This window comes from Nycticebus coucang, chromosome X (assembly GCF_027406575.1).
Source record: "Nycticebus coucang isolate mNycCou1 chromosome X, mNycCou1.pri, whole genome shotgun sequence".
Classification (NCBI taxonomy): domain Eukaryota; kingdom Metazoa; phylum Chordata; class Mammalia; order Primates; family Lorisidae; genus Nycticebus; species Nycticebus coucang.
Window position 1 is genome coordinate 2194413 of NC_069804.1, and position 25594 is coordinate 2220006.

The 25594-nt window shown below is 45.8% G+C and overlaps 1 protein-coding gene across 6 annotated transcripts in view; it reads right to left on the reverse strand.

The window, feature by feature from the left end:
• Positions 1 to 25594, reverse strand: part of LOC128577212 (arylsulfatase L-like) — a 54226-nt gene that overhangs the window by 20376 nt on the left and 8256 nt on the right. For 4 of the 6 annotated variants that reach the window (XM_053579337.1, XM_053579333.1, XM_053579336.1 and 1 more), the window contains exons 2-5: positions 16941 to 16986; positions 13948 to 14097; positions 10923 to 11044; positions 4062 to 4184 (exon numbers count right to left, since the gene is read on the reverse strand). In XM_053579337.1, coding sequence (XP_053435312.1) covers positions 4062 to 4184; positions 10923 to 11044; positions 13948 to 14097; positions 16941 to 16963 — 418 coding nt within the window. In that variant the 5' untranslated portion in view covers positions 16964 to 16986. Of the gene's footprint in view, positions 1 to 4061; positions 4185 to 10922; positions 11045 to 13947; positions 14098 to 16940; positions 16987 to 24925; positions 24983 to 25594 lie in introns of those variants that run through there. The other 2 variants (XM_053579334.1, XM_053579335.1) reach the window with 2 other exon arrangements.

A 25594-nucleotide genomic window follows, 5' to 3' on the forward strand; every position in this document is an offset into this window, starting at 1 on the left:
CTATTTCACAGCAGTGAGGACTCTAAGTGGGCAGCGTTACCTGCTCTATTAATTTCCTATTTGTTCCTATGCAACAAATTATAAATGTGGTCACTTACTGCAGTAGAGATTCCCTCCCCCAGCCTGGAGCCAAGGAGTCTGAGCTGCAGGTGTCTCAGGGCCGCTCGCTCCACAGGCCCCAGGGGAGGCTCTTCCTGCCTCTCCCAGCTCCTGGGAGCTCCAGGCATCCCTGGGCTTGTGGCCACATCACTCCAGTCTCTGCCTCCATCTCCACCTGGCTTCTCCTCTGTGTCTGTTTCTCCTCTGCTGTGTCTTAGGAGGACACTCACATCAGATTTAGACCCCTCCCTAATCCAGGGTGGTCTCATCTCAAGATACCTCACTACATCTGCAGAGACCCTATTGCCAGTTACATTCTATTTATAGGTAATGGATGAAAGCTTATGGACATATATTTTGGGGTCCCCATTCAACTCATTCACTTATAGTATCCAGTTCCCTCCACAGGCCTCAGGGGAGGCTCCTTCCTGCCCCTCCCAGCTCCTGGGGGCTCCAGGCGTCCCTGGGCTTGTGGCCACATCACTCCAGTCTCTGCCTCCGTCTCCATGTGGCTTCTCCTCTGCTGTCTCTTAGGAGGACACCTGTCACTGGGGTTAGGGCCCTCCCTAATCCAGGATGGTCTCATCTTGAGATGCCTCACTAATTGCATCTGCAGAGACCCTATTGCCCAATTACCTTTAATTCATAGGTTCTGGGTGATAGGAAATGGACACATATTTTGGGATCACCATTCAACCAATTACTATTGTGTCCAGTTCCTCCTGGAGGCCCCAAGGTGGGTCCTTCCTCCGTCTCCCAGCTCCTGGGAGTTCTAGGCATCCCTGGGCTTGTGGCTGCATCACGCCTGTGTACTTGGTCACACTGCCTTCTCCCACCTCCCTCTTTATTTATTTATTTATTTTTAGAGACATTGTCACCCTTGGTAGGGTGCCGTGGAGTCACAGCTCACAGCAACCTCCAGCTCTAGGGCTTAGGTGATTGTCAGCCTCCCAGGTAGATGGGACTATAGGCGCCTGCCAAATGCCAGGCTATTTTTTTGTTGCAGATTGGCCAGGGCAGGGTTTGAACCTGCCACCCTCATTATATGGGGCCGGTGCCTACCCACTGAGCCACAGGTGCCGCCCCCCACCTCCCTCTTAAAAGCACACTTATTTTTACGCCTTCAGTCTACCGGAATACTGTGAAATGAAACTTGTTAACTTACTCACAACGACAGAGAGTCTTATTCCATACAAGGGAATATTTGTTGGTTTCAGAGTTTCAGATCTGGTATCTTTGAGGACTCTAGTTTAGTCTACTCTACCTGACTTGGTAACAGTCTGTGGCCGAACAATATTGAAGGCACAAACTGGCTGTATCTCTCCATCAGTGTGGGCAGAACACTTCTGGGCTTTGGAATTGGTCCTTGCTTTGCTAAACCACCCTGACAGTAGCCACAGCTGGGGAGGGTGGCAGGTCTCACAGAACACAGCTCTCAACTTCAAAGGAACAATTTAACTTTCATGACATCACTAACAGGGTGTTCACAAAGAGACACCTGTCACCCTGATGCTGGCTGTCATCCAGAAAACCTCATGCAATTTCCCAAAAATGATCCCACGAGAAAAGTCTGTTAAAAAAATAAAATCGGTCAGGTGTGGTGGCTCACACCTGTAATTCCAGCACTTGGGAGGCCAAGGTGGGTGGATGGCCTGAGCTCACAGGTTCGAGACCAGCCTAAACCAGAGCGAGACCTCATCTCTAAAAATAGCCGGGTGTTGTGGCAGGCACCTATCATCCCAGCTACTTGGGAGGTTGAGGCAAAAGAATCGCTTAAGCCCAAGAGTTTGAGGTTGCTGTGAGCTGTGACGCCATAGCACTCTAGTGAGGGTTACAAAGTGAGACTCTGTCTCAAAAAAAAAAAAAATAAAATACAAAATAAAATAAATAAAATAGGCCAGGCATTGTGGCAGACTCCTGTCATCCCAGCTACTTGGGAGGTTGAGGCAAGAGAATCACTTAAGCCCAAGAGTTTGAGGTTGCTGTGAACTGTGAAGCCATTGCCCCCTAATGAGGGTTACAAAGTGAGACTCTGTCTCAAAAAAATAAAGTAAAAAATAAAATAAATAGGGCAGCACCTGTGGCTCAAAGGGGTAGGGCACCGGACCCATATGCCAGAGGTGGAAGGTTCAAACCCAGCCCCGGCCAAAAACCACACACACACACACAGCTACTTGGGAGGTTGAGGCAAGAGAATCGCTTAAGCCCAAGAGTTTGAGGTTGCTGTGAACTGTAAATAAAATAAATAAAATAGGCCGGCCTGTAGTCCCAGCTACTCGAGAGGCTGAGGCAAGAGAATTGCCTAAGCTCAGGAGTCGGAGGTTGCTGTGAGCTGTGACACCACAGCACTCTACCGAGGGCAATAAAGTGAGACTCTGTCTCTAAAAAAATAAAAATAAAAAATAGTCCTGGTGTGGTGGCTCATGCCACTGGCACTCTGGGAGACCAAGGCAGGTAGATCACCTGAGCTCAGGAGTTGGAGACCAGTCTGAGCAAGAGTGAGACCCTGCCTCTACTAAAAAATACAAAAAAGTAATCAGGAGTCATGGCAGACACCTGTAGTTTCAGCTCCTTGGAAGCCTGAGGCAGGAGGACACCCTGACCCCAGGAGTTTTAGGTTGCTGTGAGCTAGACTGGCGCCATCATACTCTAGCTAGGGTGACAGAGTGAGACCCTGTCTCAAAAAATAAATAAATAAAATGTATTGGATTTTCTATGTAGCGTATCAGCCGGTTATGTTATTGGTTACCAATAAATAGTGCCATAAATAAAAAATATTACTATAACATGATCATGATAACGTGACTAGGTTCCCTCTCAAGAAATTATTGTCCTTAATTTTTTTCTTTTTTGTTTTCATTTGTTTGTTTTTGAGACAACATCTCACTCTGTCCCCCAGGGCAGAGTACTGTGGTGTCCCAGCTACAGCAACCTCAAATTCTTGGGCTAGAGCAATCCTCCCACCTCAGCCTCCCCAGGAGCTGAGACTACAGGTGCCCCCTGCAACACCCAGCTATTTTTTTCTATTTTTAGTAGAGATGAGGTCTCGTCTATTCTGAGGCTGGTCTTGAACTCCTGAACTTGAGGAGTCCTCCTCCCTCGGCCTCTCAGAGTGCTGGGATTACAGACAAAAGCCGGCACATCGGGCCTGTTGTCCTTAATTTTATTTTTCCTTCAATTCGTGACATGGTTTGTCAACGTATGGTAAAAAAAGCATGTTGTTCATGGAGACAGAGAAAGAGAGATGGTAAGCCTTGTTAAAATGTTTCCATATGGACCAAATTGAAAATCTGATACGATTATGGATTATGGAACTGTCAGATAGAACAGTATATATAATTTTTTTTTTTTTGAGACAGAGTCCCAAGCTGTTGCCCTGGGTAGAGTGCCTTGGAATCACAGCTCACAGCAACCTCAAACTCTTGGGCTTATGTGATTCTTTTGCCTCAGCCTCCCAAGTAGCTGAGACTACAGGCACCTGCCACAACGCCCAGCTATTTTTTGGTGGTAGTTGTCATTGTTGTTTGCCAGGCCCGGGCTGGATCCGAACCTGCCAGCTCTGGTGTATATAGCTGGCGGCTAAGGCGCTGAGCCACCCAGGTATTTTTTTGTTGTGGCAGTTGTCATTGTTGTTTAGCAGGCCCGGGCTGGGTTCCAACCCGTCAGCCTAGGTGTATGTGGCTGGCGCCTTATCCACGGAGCTACGGGCACCGTCCAATTTCTTATTTTTTTTTTTAATCATGGTGCATCAAGCACATTGTACAAAATATCAAATATCCTATTTCTTGAGTATCTAATTTGTACTTTCCAACAACTGGAAAGTAACACCATTTCTGTCTGCAGGTAGCTTTCTGTGTTCTGGAAAATTCCACAATACACCGCGGATTTCATTTCCAAACATTTTACCTGAATGCACTTTTCAAATAAAAGTAATGCATTTAACACTTGAAAAATGTGCATACCTATTAGTCCTGTGGCATAGCCTTTGTCTTGCAATATTTTTGCAAAAGTTGACTCATTTGTCGGAAGGCCTCCAGACACTGCTGTCCACTGAAGAACTCGGGAACCATCGCTCGAAACCATACCTTTCAGCAAACATTAAAAAATATATATCACTGTTATACATTTGTTTTTTGTTTGTTATTAATCAACAAAATGCCTGGTGAAATGCTCTATTATTTAAATAAAATTAAAAATGTACATATGTTTATCTCACAGGGTGCATTTTCGACAGCAAAAGACATGATCAATTCAGTGAAAAAGTTAATGAGAAGTTGGATTGTCACGTTACATGCAGGTTATTTTATTTTATTTTTTTGCAGTTTTTGGCTGGGACTGGGTTTGAACCCGCCACCTCTGGCATTTACGTGCAGGTTATAAAGGAAATAATTGAATGAAAAAGAGATGAGGATTAAAAATGATTTTTTGATTTTATCATGGTCTTGATAGAATCCTGCGATTCTCAAACTTCTCTGAATATTGAAAGCAAGCAGAAACTTCAAAATATGCCAATGCTTGGTCATCACCTATGAGCAGTGTTTTTCAATCAATTTTTTTATCTCATGTCGCACTTGAATTTGTGGTTAAATTCCACGGCAAACTTAAATTATGTTGATCAAAAAGAAAAAAGAAGGGGCAGCGCCTGTGGCTCAAAGGAGTGGGGCTATATGTCAGAGGTGGCAGGTTTAAACCCAGCCCCAGCCAGAAACTGAAAAAAAAAAAAAAAAAAAAAAAAAGAGGCTCAGGGCTTGTAGCTCAGTGGCCAGGGCGCCAGTCACATACACCAGAGCTAGAGGGTTTGATTCCAGCCCAGGCCTGCCAAATAACAATGACAATGACAACTACAACCAAAAAATAGTTGGGCATTTTGGTGGGTGCCTATCGTCCCAGCTACTTGGGAGGCTGAGGCAAGAGCATCGCTTAAACCCAAGAGTTGGAGGTAGCTGTGAGCTGTGACAGCACAGCACTCCACCGAGGGTGACATAGTGACACTCCGTTTAAAAAAAAAAGAGTATATGGGCGGCACCTGTGGCTCAAAGGAGTAGGGCGCCGGCCCCATATACCGGAGGTGGTGGGTACAAATATGGCCCCAGCCAAAAAAAAAAAAAGAAAAATAGAATATACTTTAGTGTGCTTTCAACTTCTTTCAAAAATCATTTAATTAATGATCTTTGAAATTTTCGTGGCACGATTGAGGTCCTCTCAGGGCACACCAATTGAAAATCATGGCCTTGGAGATTATAGTTTTTGTTGCTCTAGGGTGGATGGAACTTGGGTTTAGGGTTTGATAGATTCTATCGTGCTAACAAGGTTGCTGTTGAGGACACAGTTTGTTATTCCCAGTTCCCCAAAGGAGAAGCCTGCAAGCCACAGCATGGGGGTCATACAGAAAAGCACAAGGGTTTTTCATGGGGTAGAGGGGATGAGGGAAAAGAATGGGGAAAGTCCTTTGTTTAATCTTTATTGTGGGAAGAAAAAGGCACACCCAAGTTGGCAAGGTCAAGATTGGTTAGTTTTTAATAATTTGTTGGCGGGGGGGTGGGGGGGAGGAGGGGACTCGGTACCCATAGCACAGCGGTTATGGCACCAGCCACATACACTGAAGTTGACAGGTTTGAACCCAGCCCGGGCCAGCTAAACAACAATGACAACTGCAACAAAAAATAGCTGGTTGTTGTGGCCAGTGCCTATAGTCCCAGCTATCTGGGAGGCTGAGGCAAGAGAGTTGCTTTAAGCCCAAGGGTTTGAGGTTGTTGTGAGCTGTGATGCCACAGCACTCTGCCAAGGGCAAAAAAAAAAAAAAAAAAAAAAATTGGGAGGGGCTCTGGGCTGTACGGTGCTTCCTAGTACATTGCTACCTGGCCCTGGGGTGATTAGGGCAGGAGGATAGTGGCCCCAAGCATGAGAAGCTCACCCAGGAGGTGGTTGGGGTGTGGGCTCTGGATCGGCTGGTTTGACTATGAAAGGTGCACCTGTGAGTGAGTCATTAACCATCTCCAGGAACTGGGCAGTCTTACAAGGTGCATTCTCTCCAGGGTCAGGCAGGTGCCAAGATATCAAAGCATCAAATATAAAAAATAAAAACCATGATTAATACACCAGGTTGCACCGTAGGCCAGCTAGATCAGCCTGCCCAAGGGTGTATTGGTGGCATTAGTGTTTTTGTGAAGTTCCGCAGAGATTCTACTGCGCAGCCGGGGTTAAGTAGCATGGATTTGGAAGAAGCTGTGTGCTTTGAGGCTGTGTGGACACACTGAGCTGAGGCTGCTTAGAAATCATTAGTCTGGTTTGCAGAGTGAATGTGGTTCTCACTGACTATCATTTGGGAACTTGGAGAATTCTGTCTGAGGATTTCCAAAATGTCGAGAATGCATTGTAATTCAATACAGACTGTTGGGGAACTAAACAGCTCTTAGCTGTATCAAAGACAGTTGTGATGTTCCAGCTTAAATTGGCCGGGATTCTTTCTTTGTTGGGGCATGGGAAGGGATGCTGGGGACCCAGGTATATGAAAGTGTGTAGGGTGTGGTGCCTGTAGCTCAATAGGTAGGGCACTAGCCACATAACCTGAGGCTGGTGGGTTTGACCCTGGCCTGGGCCAGCTAAAAAAACAATGACAAATGCAACAACAACAACAAAAATAGCCAGGCATTGCGGCAGGCGAATGTAGTCCCAGCTACTTGGGAGGCTGAGGCAAGAGAATCACTTAAGCCCAAGGCTTTGAGGTTGCTGTGAGCTGTGATGCCACCACACTCTACCCAGGGCGACAGCTTGAGGCTCTGTCTCAAAAAATAAAATGTGTAGGATCCACTCAGCTGGGGTATAATCTCTGGTTATTCAAACACACATCTGGGTGTTGCTCTGAAGGTCTTTTGTAGATGTGGGAGTTCACATCTATATTGAGATAACCTTAACAAAAGGAGATGACTCTTGTTCATGTGGGTAGACTTCATCTGATAAAGTTGAAGACCTTAACAGCCAAAAGTGAGGTTCCCAGAGACGGAAGGGATTCTGCCTCAAGATGTAGCTTCAACTTGTGCCTGAATTTCCAGCCTGAAGCCTTGCCCTGTGGTTTTGGACTCCCCAAATCCAAATTGGATTGCGTAATCCAATTCCTTAAACTAAGTCTCTTGAGATAGATACGTAGGTAGGTAGATATATGGATATGGGTAGATGTAGCATCAGTAAATTAGGTGGTGGCTTTGTGACAGATGGATGATACCAGATGATAGATGGATAGATTGATACGGATAGATGAATTACTGATAGATAGATAGGTTATGGGTACATGATAGATGATAGATGGATATACAGATATGTATAGATGGATTATTGATAGATAGATGGATAGGTGATAGAAGGATAGATAATAGATATATATGGAGAGATGTATCATTAGTAAATTAGGTGGTAGCTTCATGACAGATAGATGATAGATGGATAGATAAAATGGATGGATAGATCAGTGGATGGGTAGGTAGAGACGGATACAGGTATTATCAATACATTCGGAGGTAGCTCCACAACAGCTAAACAATATATAATAGATGATATATGGATAGATAAAATAGATGGATGGGTAGATAGAATAGATGAACGGCAAGAAAAATATGAATAAATAGATCCATGATACACAGGTGATAGCACATGAGAGGTAGATAATAGATGAAATGATAAATGGATAGATGGATAGATAGATGTGAATAGATTGTTGGGAGATAGGTGATAGACCCATGATAAATACTAGATGATAGACATATGCATAGATAGATGGACGGATGGATACAGAGAGATGGATAATAAGTGACAAATGATAGAATAGATGGATAGGTGATAGATACATGGATAGAAGCATCATTGGTAAATTAGTTGATAGCTACATGACAGATAGATGATAGATGATAGATAATAGATAAAATGGATGGATAGATGATAGAATAGATAGACCGATGGATAAATATGGATAGATTAATGATAGATAGATGATACATACATTATATCTAGGTAATGGTAGGTAATAGATGACAGATCTAATAAACACATATAAATAGATTATTGACAGGTGATACATACATGATAGATAGATGACAGATAATTGATAATTGATAGATAGGTAGGTAGATGGATGGGTGGATGGATGAATGGATGGACTGATAGATGGGTGGATGGTTAGATAGATGGATTGATTGATGGATAGATTGATGGATAGATGGATGGATGGATAGACAGGTGATAGATACATTATAGGTAGATGGTAGGTAATAGATGACAAATGGATAGATACAGATGAATAGATTATTGACAGACAGGTGATAGATACATGATAGACAATTAATAATAGATGGATGGGTATATGGGTGGATGAATGGACAGATAGAAAAATGATGGATGAATGGATGGATGGATGGATACATAGATACATAGATAGATAGATGAGATGGATGGATGGATAGATAGATGAGATGGATGGATGGATAGATAGAAAGAAAGAAACAAAGATAGATAGATAAGTGGATGGATAGATAGGTAGATGGATGGATAGATAGATACATACATACATAGATGAGATGGATGATAGATAGATAGATAGATAGATGGATAGATAGATAGATAGATAGACAGATGAGATGGATGGATGGATAGATAGAAAGAAAGAAACAAAGATAGGTAGATAAGTGGATGGATAGATAGATAGATAGACAGATAGATGAGATGGATGGATGGATAGATAGAAAGAAAGAAACAAAGATAGATAGATAAGTGGATGGATAGATAGGTGAATAGATGGATAGATGGATGGATAGATAGATAGAAGAGATGGATGGATGGGTGGGGGGGTGGATGGATGGATAGATGGATAGATAGAAGAGATGGATGGATGGATGAGTGGGTGGATGGATGGATGGATGGATAGATAGATGAGATGGATGGATGGGTGGGTGGGTGGGTGGATGGATGGATGGATAGATAGAAGAGATGGATGGATGGATGGATGGATGGATGGATGGATGGATAGATAGATAGACAGACAGACAGACAGACAGACAGATAGATAGATAGATAGATAGAAGAGATGGATGGATGGATAGATGGATAGATAGATAGATACATAGATAGATATATGAGATGGATGGATGGATGGATGGATACATGGACAGATCCTATTAGTTCTGCATCTGACTAAGACAGAGTCTGAATCTCCCCCTGACTCATATCCCTCAGCCTAAGAGCCAAAGACCAGAAAAATGCTAAGGCTGTCACAAAAATTCCCAAGGTTTGTTCCACTGCCTACCCAACTCCCAAGGAGATAAAGAATTTTGAGCAAAAAATGGCAGCCCTTTCTGCCAATAAACCTACAAGATGCCTCAGGCACAAGCAGGGTGCCTTTGGAAACCTTGTGTTAGAACAAGAGAAATATTCTGCTTAAGGGTGTCATTCTTCAGCCCCACCTTGGAGGTCTCTGCCCTTCCACCCAGAACAAAAGAAATTCCCTTCCTACAGGGTGGGTAGATACTGGACAACTTGCAGAGACTCCTACACACATTGGTCACTTAAACTTTTGCATAAGCACAGTCAAGATTTTTTTTTTTTTTGCAGTTTTTGGCCTGGGGCTGGGTTTGAACCTGCCACCTCTGGTATATGGGGCCGGCACCCTACTCCTTGAACCAAAGGCACCACCCAGCATAGTCAAATTATTTTCTGACATGTCCCTTACTATCTTTTATGTTAGCAGTTGGCAAACTACAGGCCTGAGCCAAGTCCCAGCTTCTGTCTGTTTTCACACACCAAAGCACTGAGGAATGGTTATGTGCATTTTTAAATGGTTAGGGAAAAAATTAAGAAAAAAAGTATATTAAAGTATCTTCCTTCCTTCCTTCCTTCCATCTTCCTTCCTCTCTCCTTCCCTCCCTCCCTTCCTTCCTTTCTTCCTTTTTTCCTTCCTTTCTTTTCCTTCTTTCTCTCTCTATTTTTTTTTTGAGCCAGTGTCTCACTCGGTTGCCCAGGCTTGAGTGCCATGGCATCATCATAGCTCACAGCAACCTCAAACTCCTGAGCTCAAGCGATCCTCCTGCCTCAGCCTCCCAAATAGCTGGGGTTACAGTCATGCACCTCCATGCACAGCTAATTTTTCTATATTTAATAGAGAAGGAGTCTCGCTCTTGCTCAAGCTGGTCTCAAACTCCTGACCTGAAGGCATCCTTCCTCCTCGGCCTCCTAGAGTGCTGGGATCACAGGCAGGAGCCACCACACCTCCTCAAGAACTATATTTCTTAACATGAGAAATTATATAAAATGTAAAGCCTTGTGCTGATAAATAAAGCTTTATTGGAACATGGCTACATCCATTTCTGCACATACTGTGTATACCGAAGCTGGAACAGAGATGACCAGTGGCAAGCAAACTACTGAACTGCCAAACTGAAAAAATGTACTCTCTTGCCCTTTACGGAAAAAGCTGGCCCATCCAGGGCAGCGCCTGTGGCTCAAAGGAGTAGGGCGCTGGCCCCATATGCCGGAGGTGGTGGGTACAAACCCAGCCCTGGCCAAAAAAAAACTGCAAAAAAAAAAAAAGAAGAAAGTTGGCCCATCCCTGCTTTGTGTAGTTATCCCCACGATGGGAGGCAAAGGGGTGAATATCTACCCAGGTCACCTGGGTACCTGTCTGACTTTTTAATGATTCCGATCTGATGGTAAGGGCGTGCAGGGTTAGAATATTCTCCGCCCACTGTTCCAGATGACCCAGTGTTCACATCTGCACAACAAGTTCAAGGAACCACACATTCCTGTCCTGCTCCTGAGGTTACTTTCCAAGCTAGACCAACCTGATCGAACAGGGTATCGGCCCGTGAGGAAGGCAGCCCTGCTTGGGGTACACACGGAAGCCGCAGCAATGTGCTGTGTTAACATCACTCCGTCCTCTGCAAGCCGGTCGATGTTGGGAGTCCTGAGGAGGGAACAGTCAACAGTTTGATTCCTTAACAAGGAAGCAGGTTTTACATAAGCTTAGGGAGCTGCAGGCTACTTAATAGAAAGCCTGAGGATCATCATTTAATGCCGTGGTCTCCAAACCCCACGCCACGGACGGGTACCGATCTGTGGTTTGTAGGGAGGCGGGCAGCAGGAGGTGAGTGGAGGGCAAGTGAGCCTTCAACTGTGCTTCTCACATCACCACCTGTCAGATCAGCAGGGGCATCCGATTCTCACAGGTGCTCAAACAGTACTATAAACGCTGGATGTGAGGGGTCTGGGTTGTGCTTCTTATGAGAATCTAAGGCCTGACTATGTGTGGTGGAGCTGAGGTTGTGATTCCAGCACTGGGGAGCAGCTTCAAATACAAACGATCATTAGCAGAGAGCTTTGGCTGCACAGAGACTACAATAAGTTATTTCACTATACAATACGATGTTGGAATAATACAAATAAAGGCATGATAAAGGCAATGAGCTTAGATCATCCCCAAACAGTCTCCCCAAAGCCCAGTCCATGGAAAAATTATCTTACATGAAACCCATCACTCGTGCCAGCCAAGCTGGGCATCACTGCTGGTTTAAGGCATCAAGACATTGAAATGTGATGTGGAATGGCTCACAGGTGATGGCGGTAAAACCACATGCCATGAGCAGGCACGGTGGCTCACACCTGTAATTCCAGCACTCTGGGAGGATGAGGCCGGGGGATCTCTTGAGCTCACGAGTTTGAGACCAGTAAGAGTGCTACCCTGTCTCTACTAAAAATGAAAAACCGAGGCAGGAGGATCGCCTGAGCCCAAGAGTTTGAGGTTATTGTGAGCTGTGAGGCCACCTCATTCTACCCAGGTTGACAAAGTGAGACTCTGTCCCAAAAAACAAAACGAAAAGAAACAAAAAAGGGGGTGGCACCTGTGGCTCAAAGGGGCCCTGGCCCCATATGCTGGAGGTGGTGGGTTCAAACCCGGCCCGGGCCAAAAACTGCAAAAAAAAAAAAGGAAACAAAAAAAGCCCATATGTCTTCTCAACCCTCAGAAACATCAGGTCAATTAAATCTAACCTGGTGACTAAGTCTCTCTAAAGCACTGGCGGTTCTGAGAGAGAGAGATATCATAGGGAACCCAAAACGGAGAGGCTGGGGTCTCTGCTCATTTGAGGTTCATGCTCTGAATGGTGGCAAGGTTTGACGTCCTCGACACCAACACGTTATAGGCTCTGCCCGACAGTGGGATTGAGATGGGTAGGATGACTCAGCCCATGCAGATGCCCTTGTCATATTTAAGGGTGGGACGGTGTGCACCTGTCTGTTGGAAGCAATATTCTCAGCACAGGAGTGATGGAATCTTGCATACTAGTAGGCTCGCTCAGTATTGGTCTTTGGCTTACAGACAACAGCAGGGACTTATTTATTTATTTTTTTTGAGGCAGAGCCTTAAGCTGTTGTCCTGGGTAGGGTACTGTGGCATCACAGCTCACAGCAACCTCCAACTCCTGGGCTCAAGTGATTCTCCTGCCTCCACCTCCCAAGTAGCTGGGACCACAGGTGCCCGCCACAATGCCCAGCTATTTTTTGGTTGCAGCCGTCATTGTTGTTTGGCAGGTCCAGGGCTGGATTCGAACCCACCAGCTCAGGTGTATGTGGCTGGTGCCTTAGCAGCTTGAGCCATAGGCACCGAGCCGGCAGAGATTTTTTTACACATTGTCTATCACATTCCACGTAGATATAAATTATATTTAAAAATGAAATGAGGGGCGGGCAGCACCTGTGGCAGGTTCAAGCCTAGCCCCAGCCAAAAACTGCAAAAAAAATGAAATGAGGGGAGTCGGTGCCTGTGCACCTGGCGGTAAAATCACCAGTTGCAAGAGTTGGAGGTTGCTGTGAGCTGGGACACCATGGCACTCTACGCAGGGCAGCAGCTTGAAGCTCTGTCTCAAAAAAAAAAAAGAAAAAGAAATGAGGGCCGGACACATCCGCTCATGCCTGTAATCCCAGCACTCTGGGAGGCTGAGGCAGGTGGATTGCTTGAGCTCAGGAGTTTAAGACCAGCCTGAGCAAGAGCAAGACCCCATGTCTACTACAAATAGTAAAACCACCAGACGTTGTGGTAGGCGCCTGTAGTCCCAGCTACTCGGGAAGCTGAGGCAGGAGGATCACTTGAGCCCAGGAGTTTCAAGTTGCTGTGAGCTGTGATGCCACCTCACTCTACCCAGGGTGACAGGAGGAGACTGTGCCTCAAGAACAAAAAATCAAAATAAAATAAAATAAAACAAATGAGTAATGACATGCAGGATGCATTTGAGCTGGGGTGAGCGCTGGCATGAGAAAAAATTACAGCCTGTCCCCAAGTTACAAACATCCTAGTGATGTAGGACTCGAAGTTACAATTGGAGATGATTATGGGTAATAGGTAAATGTACCTGTTCCAACTTATGTGCAAATTTGACTTACACTTAGGAGTTGGATAGCGGCCTGAGAAAGAGAAAAACCCTGTCTCCAGTAAAAATAGAAAAACCAGCTAAGGGTTGTGGCAGGCACATCTAGTTTCAGTCACTCAGGACGCTGAGGCAGGAGGATCCCTTGAGCCCAAGAGTGTGAGGTTGCTGTGAGTTACGATGACGCCACAGCACTCTACCCAGAATGACAGAGTGAGACTCTGTCTCCAAAAAAAAAAAAGAAAAACAAACCTAAATTCTTCTGAAGGACAAAACTAAAGAACCCGCCTTGTTTGTAACCCGGGGACGGCCTGTAAGACTTAGGGGATGTTTGAAGAATTAACATGTGCAGAACTTTTAAAGACTGGACTGCCCCCAAGGGTTAGTGGCTTCTTTTTTTCTCGTTTCTGCAGTCTAGGCACCAGATAGGGAATCCTGCATTCCTCGCCTGATGGTGTGGTTGCCGTAGCAGCCGACATCTCCAATGCCAAGGTCGTCGGCCATCAGTAGAAGCATGTTTGGCCGGGAGCCAGAAACGTTGCTGCAGATGGAAGACATGAAACCCAGCAGCAGCCCCAGGGTCGCAGTCGGCCAGCGCCTGAAATAGAAGCATCCAGAGATCACCCAGGGCTCCTTTTCATTCTATCCGGACCCTTTCTGCAGGTGGGAGGTGGGCATTGCTAATTTAGGAGGTTATGATGTTATTTTCACATTTCGGAATAGTTTTTTTTTTTTTTTGAAACAGAGCCTCAAGCTGTCACCCTGGGTAGAGTGCTGTGGCATCACAGCTCACAGCAACCTCCAACTCCTGGGCTCAAGTGAGTCTCTTGCCTCTGCCTCCCAAGTAGCTGGGACTACAGACACCTGCCGCAATGCCCGGTTATTTTTTGGTTGCAGCTGTCATTGTTTTTTGGTGGGCCAGGCTGGATTTGAACACGCCAGCTCAGGTGTATGTGGCTGATGCGTTAGCCACTTAAGCCACAGGCGCTGAGCTGCACGTTTTGGAATAGTTTTGAGTGTAAGCATTTGATATACAGTAGACCCTCTGTAAGGTAACCACCCAACGGTCTGTTATGAACTGGTCCACCCATGGAGGTGATCAACATAAGGAACCAGGCCTGCCATACTGATACGTACATGGGGTGCATGTCTGGTCTGTGAACATAAGGTCAACCTCAGGAGGTGATCAAGGCAGGGAGGTGGTCAGCTGTGGAGCTTCAGCTGAGAGGTTCAGCCACAATGCCTGGCTATTTTTTTGTTGCAGTGTAGTACCCAGCAAAAAGACCAATGAGGCCCCTGTCTCAGCCTGAGTCCCTGCACATCTCAAACCCTACCTGCTGGCAAAATCTGGGAACAGGTTTCAGAATAGAATAAGGAAGTCCCCTGAGTTCCCAAAAACTCCTAGCCACAGGTAAAACAATAGTGAAAACTTACTCAAGCAGAATTTCTCAAGCTACCAAGCTAAGTTTCCCAAGCTGTCCCCGTACCAACCACCACGATGTAACTGCCGTGTTCCGCTTCTGGGCTCACTTGCTTGCCTGCCACACAGCACAAAAATGGTATAAAAATCAGCCTGCACTGCACTTTGGGGCTGCCTGCCCTTTTGGGCAGCAGCAACCTGCACAGGTATAATAAATCACCATCTGATTTATCCCTGAAGTGGGGTCCGAGTTTTTCGGACATGGATGGCAATGGATATAACAGCAGTTGTTTAGTTGGCCCAGGCCGGGTTTGAACCTGCCACCCTCAGTGTATGTGGCTGGCACTGTAACCACTATACATTGGGCGCCAAGCCTGGTGGTGCCTTTTTAAGCAGGATCAGGCCACCCAAAAGAGCAGAGAGACATAGTTTAGACAATTAAGTTTGCAAACTCATTCTAGAAAAAGTGCTACACGCCTCCTTGCTGAATATAACTATGGTCACCTTCAAAGAACTCCCCGTGGGAAGCTCTGCCGTTCAAAGCCCTTTCTCTAGGATAAGTTCACAAACATAACTCTCAGACCTTGCACGAGGATGACAGCCCTGGTGGCCATTCCAGAAAACAAGTTCCAAAATTGCTTTGGTGCACAGCTTCCGAAGGGGAGCCTCTTGAAGGCAAACTTAATTGTCAGACCTCACACACAATCAAGGCAAAGTCAGAGCATGACAGGCTGGTATAATAATTCTTCCTTTTTTTTTTATTAAGTCATTTGTACATAGACCATAAATACATTTATGCTATTATGGGATTCGATGTGTTGGTTATTTGTACAAATTGGAGTGCTTACATCCTACACAAAGCTATCAACATAGCTTTCACCTCATTTACCCAATTACAGCATTAAGACATGTTGGAATAATAATTCTGTCTCCTTGAAGGGTCTCTGTGCATTCTGGTTTGAATGTACAAAATCACAAAGATGGAGTTTTTTTAGCTCACTGGTATCTGATGAGAAGTGGGTTGCCTTCCACGAGGCATTAGTCGTTTCTATGCTGTGTTTTTTTGGTCGATGCCATTGTAGGATGCGCACTTAAGAGGCAGGATGTTCTAAGGCCCAGAGTGATAAAGATATGAGGTGAGGTGAGTCAGCTCGGCGCCTGTAGCTCAGCGGCTATGGTGCCAGTCACGTACACCAGAGCTGGTGGTTTTGAATCCAGCCCAGGCCTGCCAAACAACAATGACAACTACAACCAAAAAATAGCCGGGCATTGTGGTGGGTACATATAGTCCCAGCTACTGGGGAGGCAAGAGAATTGCTTTAGCCCAGGAGTTTGAGGTTGCTGTGAGCTGTGACGCTACGGCACTCTACCAAGGGCGACATATTGAGACACTGTCTCAAAAAGAAAAAAAAGAAAAAGATATGATGTGAGTTCCCGAGAAGGTGTGCAAGATGGGCTGCTCTGAAAACAAGGCATCTGGCCCATGGCAGTGCTTAACGGCCATCTCGTTTGTGAAGAGTAAAATAGATTTCTTTCTTTTTTTTTTTTTTTTGAGACAGAGCCTCAACCTGTTGCCCTGGGTAGACTGCTGTGGCATCACAGCTCACAGCAACCTCCAACTCCTGGGCTCAAGCAATTCTCCTGCCTCTGCCTCCTCTAGCTGGGATTACAGGCACCTGCCACAACGCCCGACTATTTTTTGGTTGCAGCCGTCATTGTTGTTTGGCAGGCCTGGGCTGGATTCGAACCCACCAGCTCTGACGTACGTGGCTGATGCCTTAGCCGCTTGAGCCACAGGCGCCGAGCCAGTAAAATAGATTTCATCTTGGCTGTCCAGAACAACCACAGGGTAGGGGAATGTGCACTTCTATTAATCACAAGTCCCACTCCCTGTCCTCCACATGTGTGACCAATTACTAACTGAGCAAGGCCGCTCTGTTACCAGCACTTATCAAGAAAGCTGAGAACCAAGGAAGCAGCAGGAAACAGAATATTAACAAGGACATGTAACCTTCTCTTACCAAGAATGGTCCAGATGCAACATCTTTTCTCTTTGCTTCTTACGTCCTGCAAGAAACAAAGATGTGACTGCAGTTCAGAACCACTGCCCCAGCCCCAAACGGAGCCCAGGCCTCCACAGAATTCCCTGCAGTTCATCTGAGCCGAGGCCCCACAGGACTAAATATAAACTTCTCCTCAAAATTGGGTGCACCAAAGTTATGACATGTCCAGCAATTTTTGTCCACTCACACTGTGAGGAGTTAAACTTCCATTTAAGCCAAACCAGCATGAATGAAAAACTAAAGGAAAACTTGTCATGTCAAAATGGACTTAAAAAATAAGAAACGTTCACAAATTGTTGGTGAAAAATATGTCCCTTTTCACAACCATTTGGAAGAAATGGGTGTAAAACACAGTTCTATAATAAAACTTCAATTACTTAGAATAAAAAAAAAAAATGTCCGTAATCATCAGAGAAATGCAAATCAAAACCACCCTGAGATATCACCTAACCCCAGTGAGAATGGCCCACATCACAAAGTCTCAAAGCTGCAGATGCTGGCGTGGATGTGGAGAGAAGGGAACACTTTTACACTGCTGGGGGGACTGCAAACTAATACAGCCTCTATGAAGAGAAGTAGGGAGAATCCTCAAAGAGCTAAATGTAGACCTTCCTGCAATCCTGCAATCCCATTAGTAGGCATCCACCCAGAAGAACAAAAAATCATTTTATTATAAGGACATTTGCACTAGATTGTTTATTGCAGCTCTATTTATAATTGGCAAAATGTGAAAATAACCCAAATGCCCATCAACCCAGGAATGGATTAACAAACTGTGGTGTATGCACACTGTGGAATACTATTCAGCCATAAAAGATGGAGACTTTACATCGTTTGCATTAACCTGGGTGGAGTTGAAATATATTCTTCTTAGTAAAGTATCACAAGAATAGAAAAGCAAGTATCCCATGTACTCAATACTAATAATAAGGCAGTAGGTGACTTAAGACACTCCCATACAAGAGAACATCTCAATTCAAGATGGGGGGGAAGGGGAATAAGGGTGGAGAAGAAGGGAGGGGATGGGGGAAGGACAGAACTATAGCAGAGCCTAACAAATGCAAACATTGTACCCTAATTGTGTGTACCCTCCTATTAATCTGAAAAAAAAAAAGACAGGCCACAGCACCTGTGGCTCAGTGGGCAGGGCACCGGCCCCGTATACCGAGGGTGGCGGGTTCAAACCCAGCCCCAGCCAACTGCAACAAAAAAATATCTGGGCACTGTGGTGGGCACCTGTAGTCCCAGCTACTCGGGGGGCTGAAGCAAGAGAATCGCCTAAGCCCAGGAGCTGGAGGTTGCTGTGAGCTGTGTGAGGCCACGGCACTCTACCGAAGGCGATAAAGTGAGACTCTGTCTCAAAAAAAAAAAAAAAAAAAGACGTCCATGATAGGCAATAGAAATTGCAGTAATTATAGCCAAAAGAGTAAATTCATAAGCAGAAAGGGGAACTTGGATTCTTTCTCATGATAAGGATCTCAAAACACCTTCAAACAATGAATAAAGTCTCAGAAAGGAATGCTCTTCTAGAGAGAACAGGCATTAAAAACGTTGCACGCCAGGCCAAGACTGTGAAACATTTCTGTAAAAAGCCATGCAAGAAATATTTCAGGCTTTAGTACCTGGATGGTTTCTGTTACAACTCCACTCTGCTTTATTACATGGAAACAGCCGTAGGTGTTCTGTAAACGATTAGCCTTTACTGTTTTCTTCTTTTATTTTTTGAAACAGAGCCTCAAGCCGTCGCCCTGGGTAGAGTGCCGTGGCATCACACTCACAGCAATGTCAAACTCCTAGGCTCAAGCTATTTTCCTGCCTCAGCTTCCCAAGCAGCTGGGACTACAGGTGCCTGCCACAACACCTGGCTATTTTTTGGTTGCAGCCGTTATTGTTGTTTGGCGGACCGGGGCTGGATTCAAATACGCCAGCTCAGGTGTATGTGGCTGGTGCCTTAGCCGCTTGAGCCACAGGTGCCGAGCCTAGCCTTTACTGTTTTCAGTAATACGTAGTTTTGTAGCTCACCAGATGCTTGGGACAAGGCCAGGCATGGGCAGAATGAGACCCCATGTGCCAAATTTACTTGATTGTCAGTAAATGGTCAACAGCATTTGTAGCAGGGATGTTCTAAGTTGGTCTAAATTAGGCAGCACCCGTAGCTCAGTGGGTACAGTGCTGGCCACATACACCAAGGCTGGCGGGTTCGAACCCGGCCCTGGGCTTCCTGAAACAACAATAACAATTGCAACAACAACAAAATAATCAGGAGCTGCGGTAGGCACCTGTAGTCCCAGCTACTTGGGAGGCTGAGGCAAGAGAATCACTTAAGACCAAGAGTTTGAGATTGCTGTGAGTTGTGATGCCACGGCACTCAACCCAGGGCAGCATAGTGAGATTCTGTCTTAAAACAAAACAAAAGTTGGTTTAAATTGGGGAGGGTATAGAGCCAAGTGCCATGTAGCACCAGCTCTGTCTGTACATGTCAGAAAGGATTTTAGTGGGGAGTGAAGCCCTGAGTTTTTCTGCACAGGTTTTTATTCTGGAAGGCTGTTTCTAGGCAGGGTAAGTGGAATGCTTGGTGGCTTTTTCAGTCTTATTCTTGTTTGCTTTCTGTATGGCCCAGAGCTCATGGGAGGGTTCAGTCTTGGTGCCGTGCACTCTGAGGGTTTGTACAGGTGCATAAGGACCCGGTCCGTACCCTGCAGAACAAGTTCACTGCCCTGAAACTCATCTGTGCCCCACCCGTCCGCCCCTCCCTCTTTTTAGCTCCTGCCAACGACTCATCTTTCCATAGTTTTCTTAGTTTGGCCTGTTCCAGAATGTCTTAGCCTTGGAATCACAGTCTGCAGCTGAAAACCAGTTTTCAGATTCAAGCTCCTTCACTTCATAGCATGCACTTAAGTTTCCTGGGTGGTTTTATGTGTTTGAGAGTTCATTCTGCTTGGCACCAAACAGTCTGGATACACTGTGGGTTGTTCACTTCTGGAATTCAGGATGCCTTGGGTGCTTCTAACTTTGGGCCACATCTGTGGTGTGTGCAGCGTGCTCAGAAAGTTATGTTGCCCCAGTGAGTTGTGACAAGACAACGGCCTCCCTGACCTGGGGGTGGGCCCCGAAGCAGTGGAGCTAATGAGGCAGTTGGTTCCCTGAGTTCATACACACCGTAGGTGCTCAAGCTTACAGGACACTGTGCGTGGGTGTGTTTTAGCACCAAGGGATAAATTGGGGAAGGATTTAGAGGGATAATGCCAGTAGTGGCATCTGAGTGACCCAGAGAAGTCTTGTGTTGCTGGCCAGAGATGCCCTAATGTGGGGTCTCTGGAGACAAGTTTGTGAGGACAACAGATGGTGCCGGTGTCCCGTCCCTCTGTCCCCAGGTTCTGTCTCCCTCCCTGTCTGCACAGATTGTGTCTGCTTATCTCAACCCTCCCCTGCAAAGGTATTTGCGCAAATGCCCACTGAAAGTGTTTTGTTTTTAAAGATTCCTGCATAGGCCCAGTGCCTGTAGCAAAGTGGTTACGGCTCCAGCCACATATACCGAGGCTGGCAGGTTTGAACCCGGCCTGGGCCAGCTAAGCAACAATGACAACTGCAAAAAAAAATAGCTGGGCATTGGGGTGGGCACCTATAGACCCAGCTACTAGGGAGGCTGAAGCAAGACAACTTAAGCCCAAGAGTTTGCTGTGAGCCTTGAGGTTGCTGTGAGCAGTGACTCCATAGCATTCTACCGAGGGCAATGTGAGACTGTCTCAAAAAAAAAAGATTCCTGTGTAAAAACACACCTGAGTGAGGGAAGAGGGAGCTGGGCTTGGTGGCCGACACCTGTAATCCCAGCACTCTGGGAGGCTGAGGCAGGTGAATCCCTTGAGCTCAGGAGTTTGAGACCAGCCTGAGCAAGAGTGTGACCCCACCTCTACTAAAAATAGGAAGACTGGCTGGGCGTGGTGGCAGCTGTCTGTAATCTCAGCTCCTCGGGAGGCTGAAGCAAGAAGATGGTTTGAAGCCAGGAGTTTGAAGTTGCTGTGAGCCATGATGATTCCAAGTCATTCTACCCAGGTGACAGAGTGAGACTCTGTCTCAAAAAAAAAAAAAAAAAGAAAAAGAAAGAAAGAAAAAAGAAATTGTAAATGTATTACCTCTATATATGCTCATTGGAAACTTCCAGCAACTTTGGGCATAATATTTACTCTGGGTCACTACAAGCATTTGTCTTGAAGATCAGTTGGAGTCCAGAGCCAGAGAAAAGGCCCCAGATTTCTGCCCCTGTGGCTGAATCTTCTCACAGTTTGCTCCATTTTCTTCTGGTCTTCACATCCACATAAACACACTATCACACAGCCCATGTGCCTCCTCTCCCCTCCCTTAGAACTTTGCACATACAACTGGCTTTTTTTTTTTTTTAATTGAAGCCCATTGTCTTTCCCTGGAAACTGGTTTTGCCCCCTGAAGGCTCAGACCAGCAAAGTCCCACCCAAGCTGAAGGGCCACAGTGCCCTGCACCTTTGTAAGGTGAATGAGTTTCATTTGTGCTCCTTGAGGCCATGAGGCTCTGAGAAGGAACATTTCCAGTACTTGGGCTGCAGTCATGCCTTAAAGGAAAGAAAATGCTGGAGGCCCTCCCCAACTGGTAGCTGGAGACAGATCATTTGCCTGGGGCAGTGGACCGTTGCACTTGAGGCCCTACCTCTATTTACACATCTAGGGAAGTGGGCAAACAGAACAGACAACTGAGCCTTTTGTGGTTCATCTCCAATGTTGTTTATCTCCAAACAGGATATTCTTGGTTTAGAAAGGTGTGTACGTTCTCTGCTGTGTTAACGCTGATAAGGCATCTTTACCTTTGGTCTTCCTTGTTCTTGGATTATTTTTATCTGATGAGTTTGGGTATATAAGAAAGGGAATAAAGACGTCTGATGGCTGCTGTGCCCGAGCCAGCACCAGCCATCCCTTAATAAATCATTCATTTCGTCTACAGTGCTCACCTCCATGGTCTCTGATTAAGCCAGTGGGCAGCAACACAAGCTCAGGGTCCAAAAAGACAAGGAGGAGTTCGAAGCCCTTTGGTTCTGTTCCTGCTCATACCCTGGGGGCCTCACAGCCCTGCAGACCTGGCAAATCCCCTCCTCCCTGCAAGCTCAACCATTCTTAAAATGGCATCTGACCAGGTCCCTCCTGGGGTCACCGAAAGGGAGAAACACGCATGACAGCCTGTCCCATGCATGACCCACCTTGTGGGATCAGAGCCTTGAAATGTCTCCAAGTTAATCTTTCATCTCTTCCTGAGACTCCAATGTTAATCTGTCATCTCATCTCTAGAACATAGCGAAACTCAATCAAATATGTATATAAACACAAGGAATGGTACAAAAACAGCCTATTTCCTCAATTCTGGAAACAACACAAGACGTTCACTTTTCACCAGCATCATTCAACACAGGCCTGGAAGTCACAGCTGGAGGGTACCAGACACAGGGCATCCAAATTGCAAAGGAACAAGTCAAATCATCTTTGTTTGCAGATGACACGGGCTTGTATTTAGGGACAATCTAAAGAATCCACCATAAAGCAATTTAGAACTGATAAAGACATTTAGTAAAGTCGCAGGACACAGAAGCCATGTATAGAAATCAGTAGCGTTTCTCCAGGGTGACAGAGAAAGATCTAATTAGGAACAAATCAGCTAAGTTAATAAAGTAAGAGGTGGGGGCTTGGCATCTGTAGCACAGTGGTTACAGCGTCTACCATTTACACCGAGGCTGGCAGGTTTGAACCTGACCTGGGCCAGCTAAACGATAATGACAACTGCAGCAAAAAAAATAGTTGGGCAATGTGGCGGGTGCCTGTAGTCCCAGCTACTTGGGAGGCTGAGGCAAAAGAATTGCTTAAGCCCAAGAATCTCAGGTTGCTGTGAGCTGTGATGTCACCGCACTCTACAGAGGGCGACATGGTGAGACTCTATGTCTCAAAACAAAATAAAATAAAATAAAAATAAATAAATAAAGGGCGGCACCTGTGGCTCTAAGGAGTAGGGCGCTGGCCCCATATACCAGAGGTGGCGGGTTCAAACCTGCTCTCGGCCCCCCCAAAAAACTAATAATAAAAAATAAATAAATGAACAAATAAAATAAGAGATGGGGAAATATCACAAGATCTTAAAATTGCTTTACCACCAGCAATTTTCTGTCTGATGAAAAAAAAATGAAATAAACAGGCGTCACCTGTGGTCTGCTGTTTACAGAACAGAGGGAAGAGGTCAGTGTCATTCTAACAGCGTCACAGGCAGAGAGAGAGAGACCGATTTAAAATTGTACTGGAGAGAAAATTGCACTGAGAATTTTAATACCTGATTTAATTTTGTTCCCTGATGTTTGACGACACAACTGAGGACCAGAAAATAATGAATGAAAGAAAAATACTGTACAAACGTATGTAGGGGAGAAACCTCAAAACAAAATATGGGAATGCTGTTTACAGCAAACCAGCCCAGCAGCAATTCACTTCTGGGTGTGGAGATTCAGGGAAAAGTGCCCTTTTTCCAATTCCTCTCTCCCCTTTGGCCCCACAATGAGTTATAAATTTCTTTTACCAAAAAAGAGATGGAAATAAAGGCAGCGAATGAGCTCAGTTTTGGAAAGCATGAGACTGAGGGGCTGCAGAGAGTGGGTTCTTTCCTGGAGGAGAAGGCATCCGCCCTTGTGCAGAAAAGAACTTAATCCCTAGGATGCAAACTCTTGGTTACTTTTCTACTTTGTGCAAACAAACCGGGCCATTAGTCATGGATAGAGAAAAAGCTGCAAGCTGTTTGCTCATCCGAGCCTGGCCCAGAGTAAGAATCCAGCCTGCCCTGTGGGAGAACATTCACAGCACGCCCCTCTGCCTGGGATTTCCTCCTGAACCCCCAAATCGAAGGCAAGAGAATTCCTTCCCAAAGGAAGCAAATTTGAACGCAGGGGGCATTTGCACAGGGCTTTGGGCTAGGAATGATTGACTTCAGGTGTGCTTTTCCTTGGGCGGGAGCAGATTGGAGATTACAGGGATAGCACAGATTCACCGGACAGGACATTCCAGCCTGCAGGAGCTCAGTGCCACAACTGTGTGCACCAAATCAAGTGAACAGTTTCCTAAAGGTTGCCCAGGCTAGAGTGCCCTGGCATCACAGCTCACAGCAACCTCAAACTCCTGGGCTCAAGTGATCCCCCTGCCTCAGCCTCCTGGGTAGCTGGGACTACAGGTGCCCACCACCATGCCTGGCTAATTTGTCTGTTTTTTTTTTTTTTTTTTTTTTTTTTTTTGGTAGGGCTGAGGTCTCGCTTTTGCTCAGGCTGGTCTCAAAATCTTGAGCTCAACTGATCCTCTGGCCTCAGCCTCCCAGAGTGCTGAGGTATGAGCCTTTGTGACTTTCAAATCTCCTTAAGTTTTTAAGTGGCTATCGGCGTTACCCACTGGAGGCTGTGTGCTGTGAAAAATTATAACCAGGCAATGTTGATTAAAAAAAAAAAAACAGGTGGGGTGCGGTGGTCCAAATCTGTAATCCCAGAACTCTGAGAGGCCAAGACCTGTGGATTGCTTGAGCTCAGAACTTCGAGACCAGCCTGAGCAAGAGTGAGAAGACGTCTCTACTAAAAACAAAAAAAAAATTGGTGGGTGTTGTGGCAGGTGCCTGTAGTCCCAGCTACTCAGGAGGCTGAAGCAGGAGGATTGCTTGAAGCCAGGAATTTAAAGTTGCTGGGAGCTGTGATGATACCATGACACTCTACCCAGGGTGACAAAATGAGACTCTGTCCCCAAAACAGAAAGAAAGAAAGAAAAAAAAACCTCAATCAGAAAAGATGAAGGAGGCAGTCAACAATTTATAAACACCAGGAACGAATGTGGTTGGAAATGTACTACCCTGTGGATCAGAACCCTGCCAAATGGCCCAGGTTTCATCACCTCTCTTGACTTACAAAAAGACGGCCGTTGAGTTGAGCTCAGCCCGATCGATCACTCCTCACGAAGTTGGTAAAGCAGCCACAACCCTGGGTCAGTGAAAAACCAACTGCCAGGCACTCTGTCCTAGCCGCACATCCTGTTCCTGTGGGATGACACCACACTCTCACTCATGAGTGAGACATCAGGCACGTCCCCTCCCTGGCTTGTGCTAACACATTGACAGGGTTCAGGGCGCGAGTCCCAGAGAGCACCGGGTGGGAGGAGTTAGAAATGATTTCTTTCCATGTTCACTGACGTGCATCCACCTGCAGTTGGTGCCACTGTGTGATTTTTTGGCAACAAATCTTAAATCACCACCTCGTCGGCCACCTCTAGGAATGTTTTCATGCATATATTCATATAATACTATATAGAGAGGGAGCCAAAAATAGTATACACATGTTAAGAAGAAAAAAACGTATTAAAAGAGTAATACTCAAGATGGCGGCCGAGTAACAGCTTCCCTGCAACTGGGAACAGCGAGTCTGGGGAGACAAGACTCCAGGCATCTCTGGCCGGTGGGATCTGCCTATAATCATCCCTTTGAGGATACAGGGAGCCAGCAAGGGACTTCTGGACCCCAAGAGGAGGACAAAAACAGTGGAAAACTGGCAAGTGGTTGCATGTGTTCGATCGACCTAATC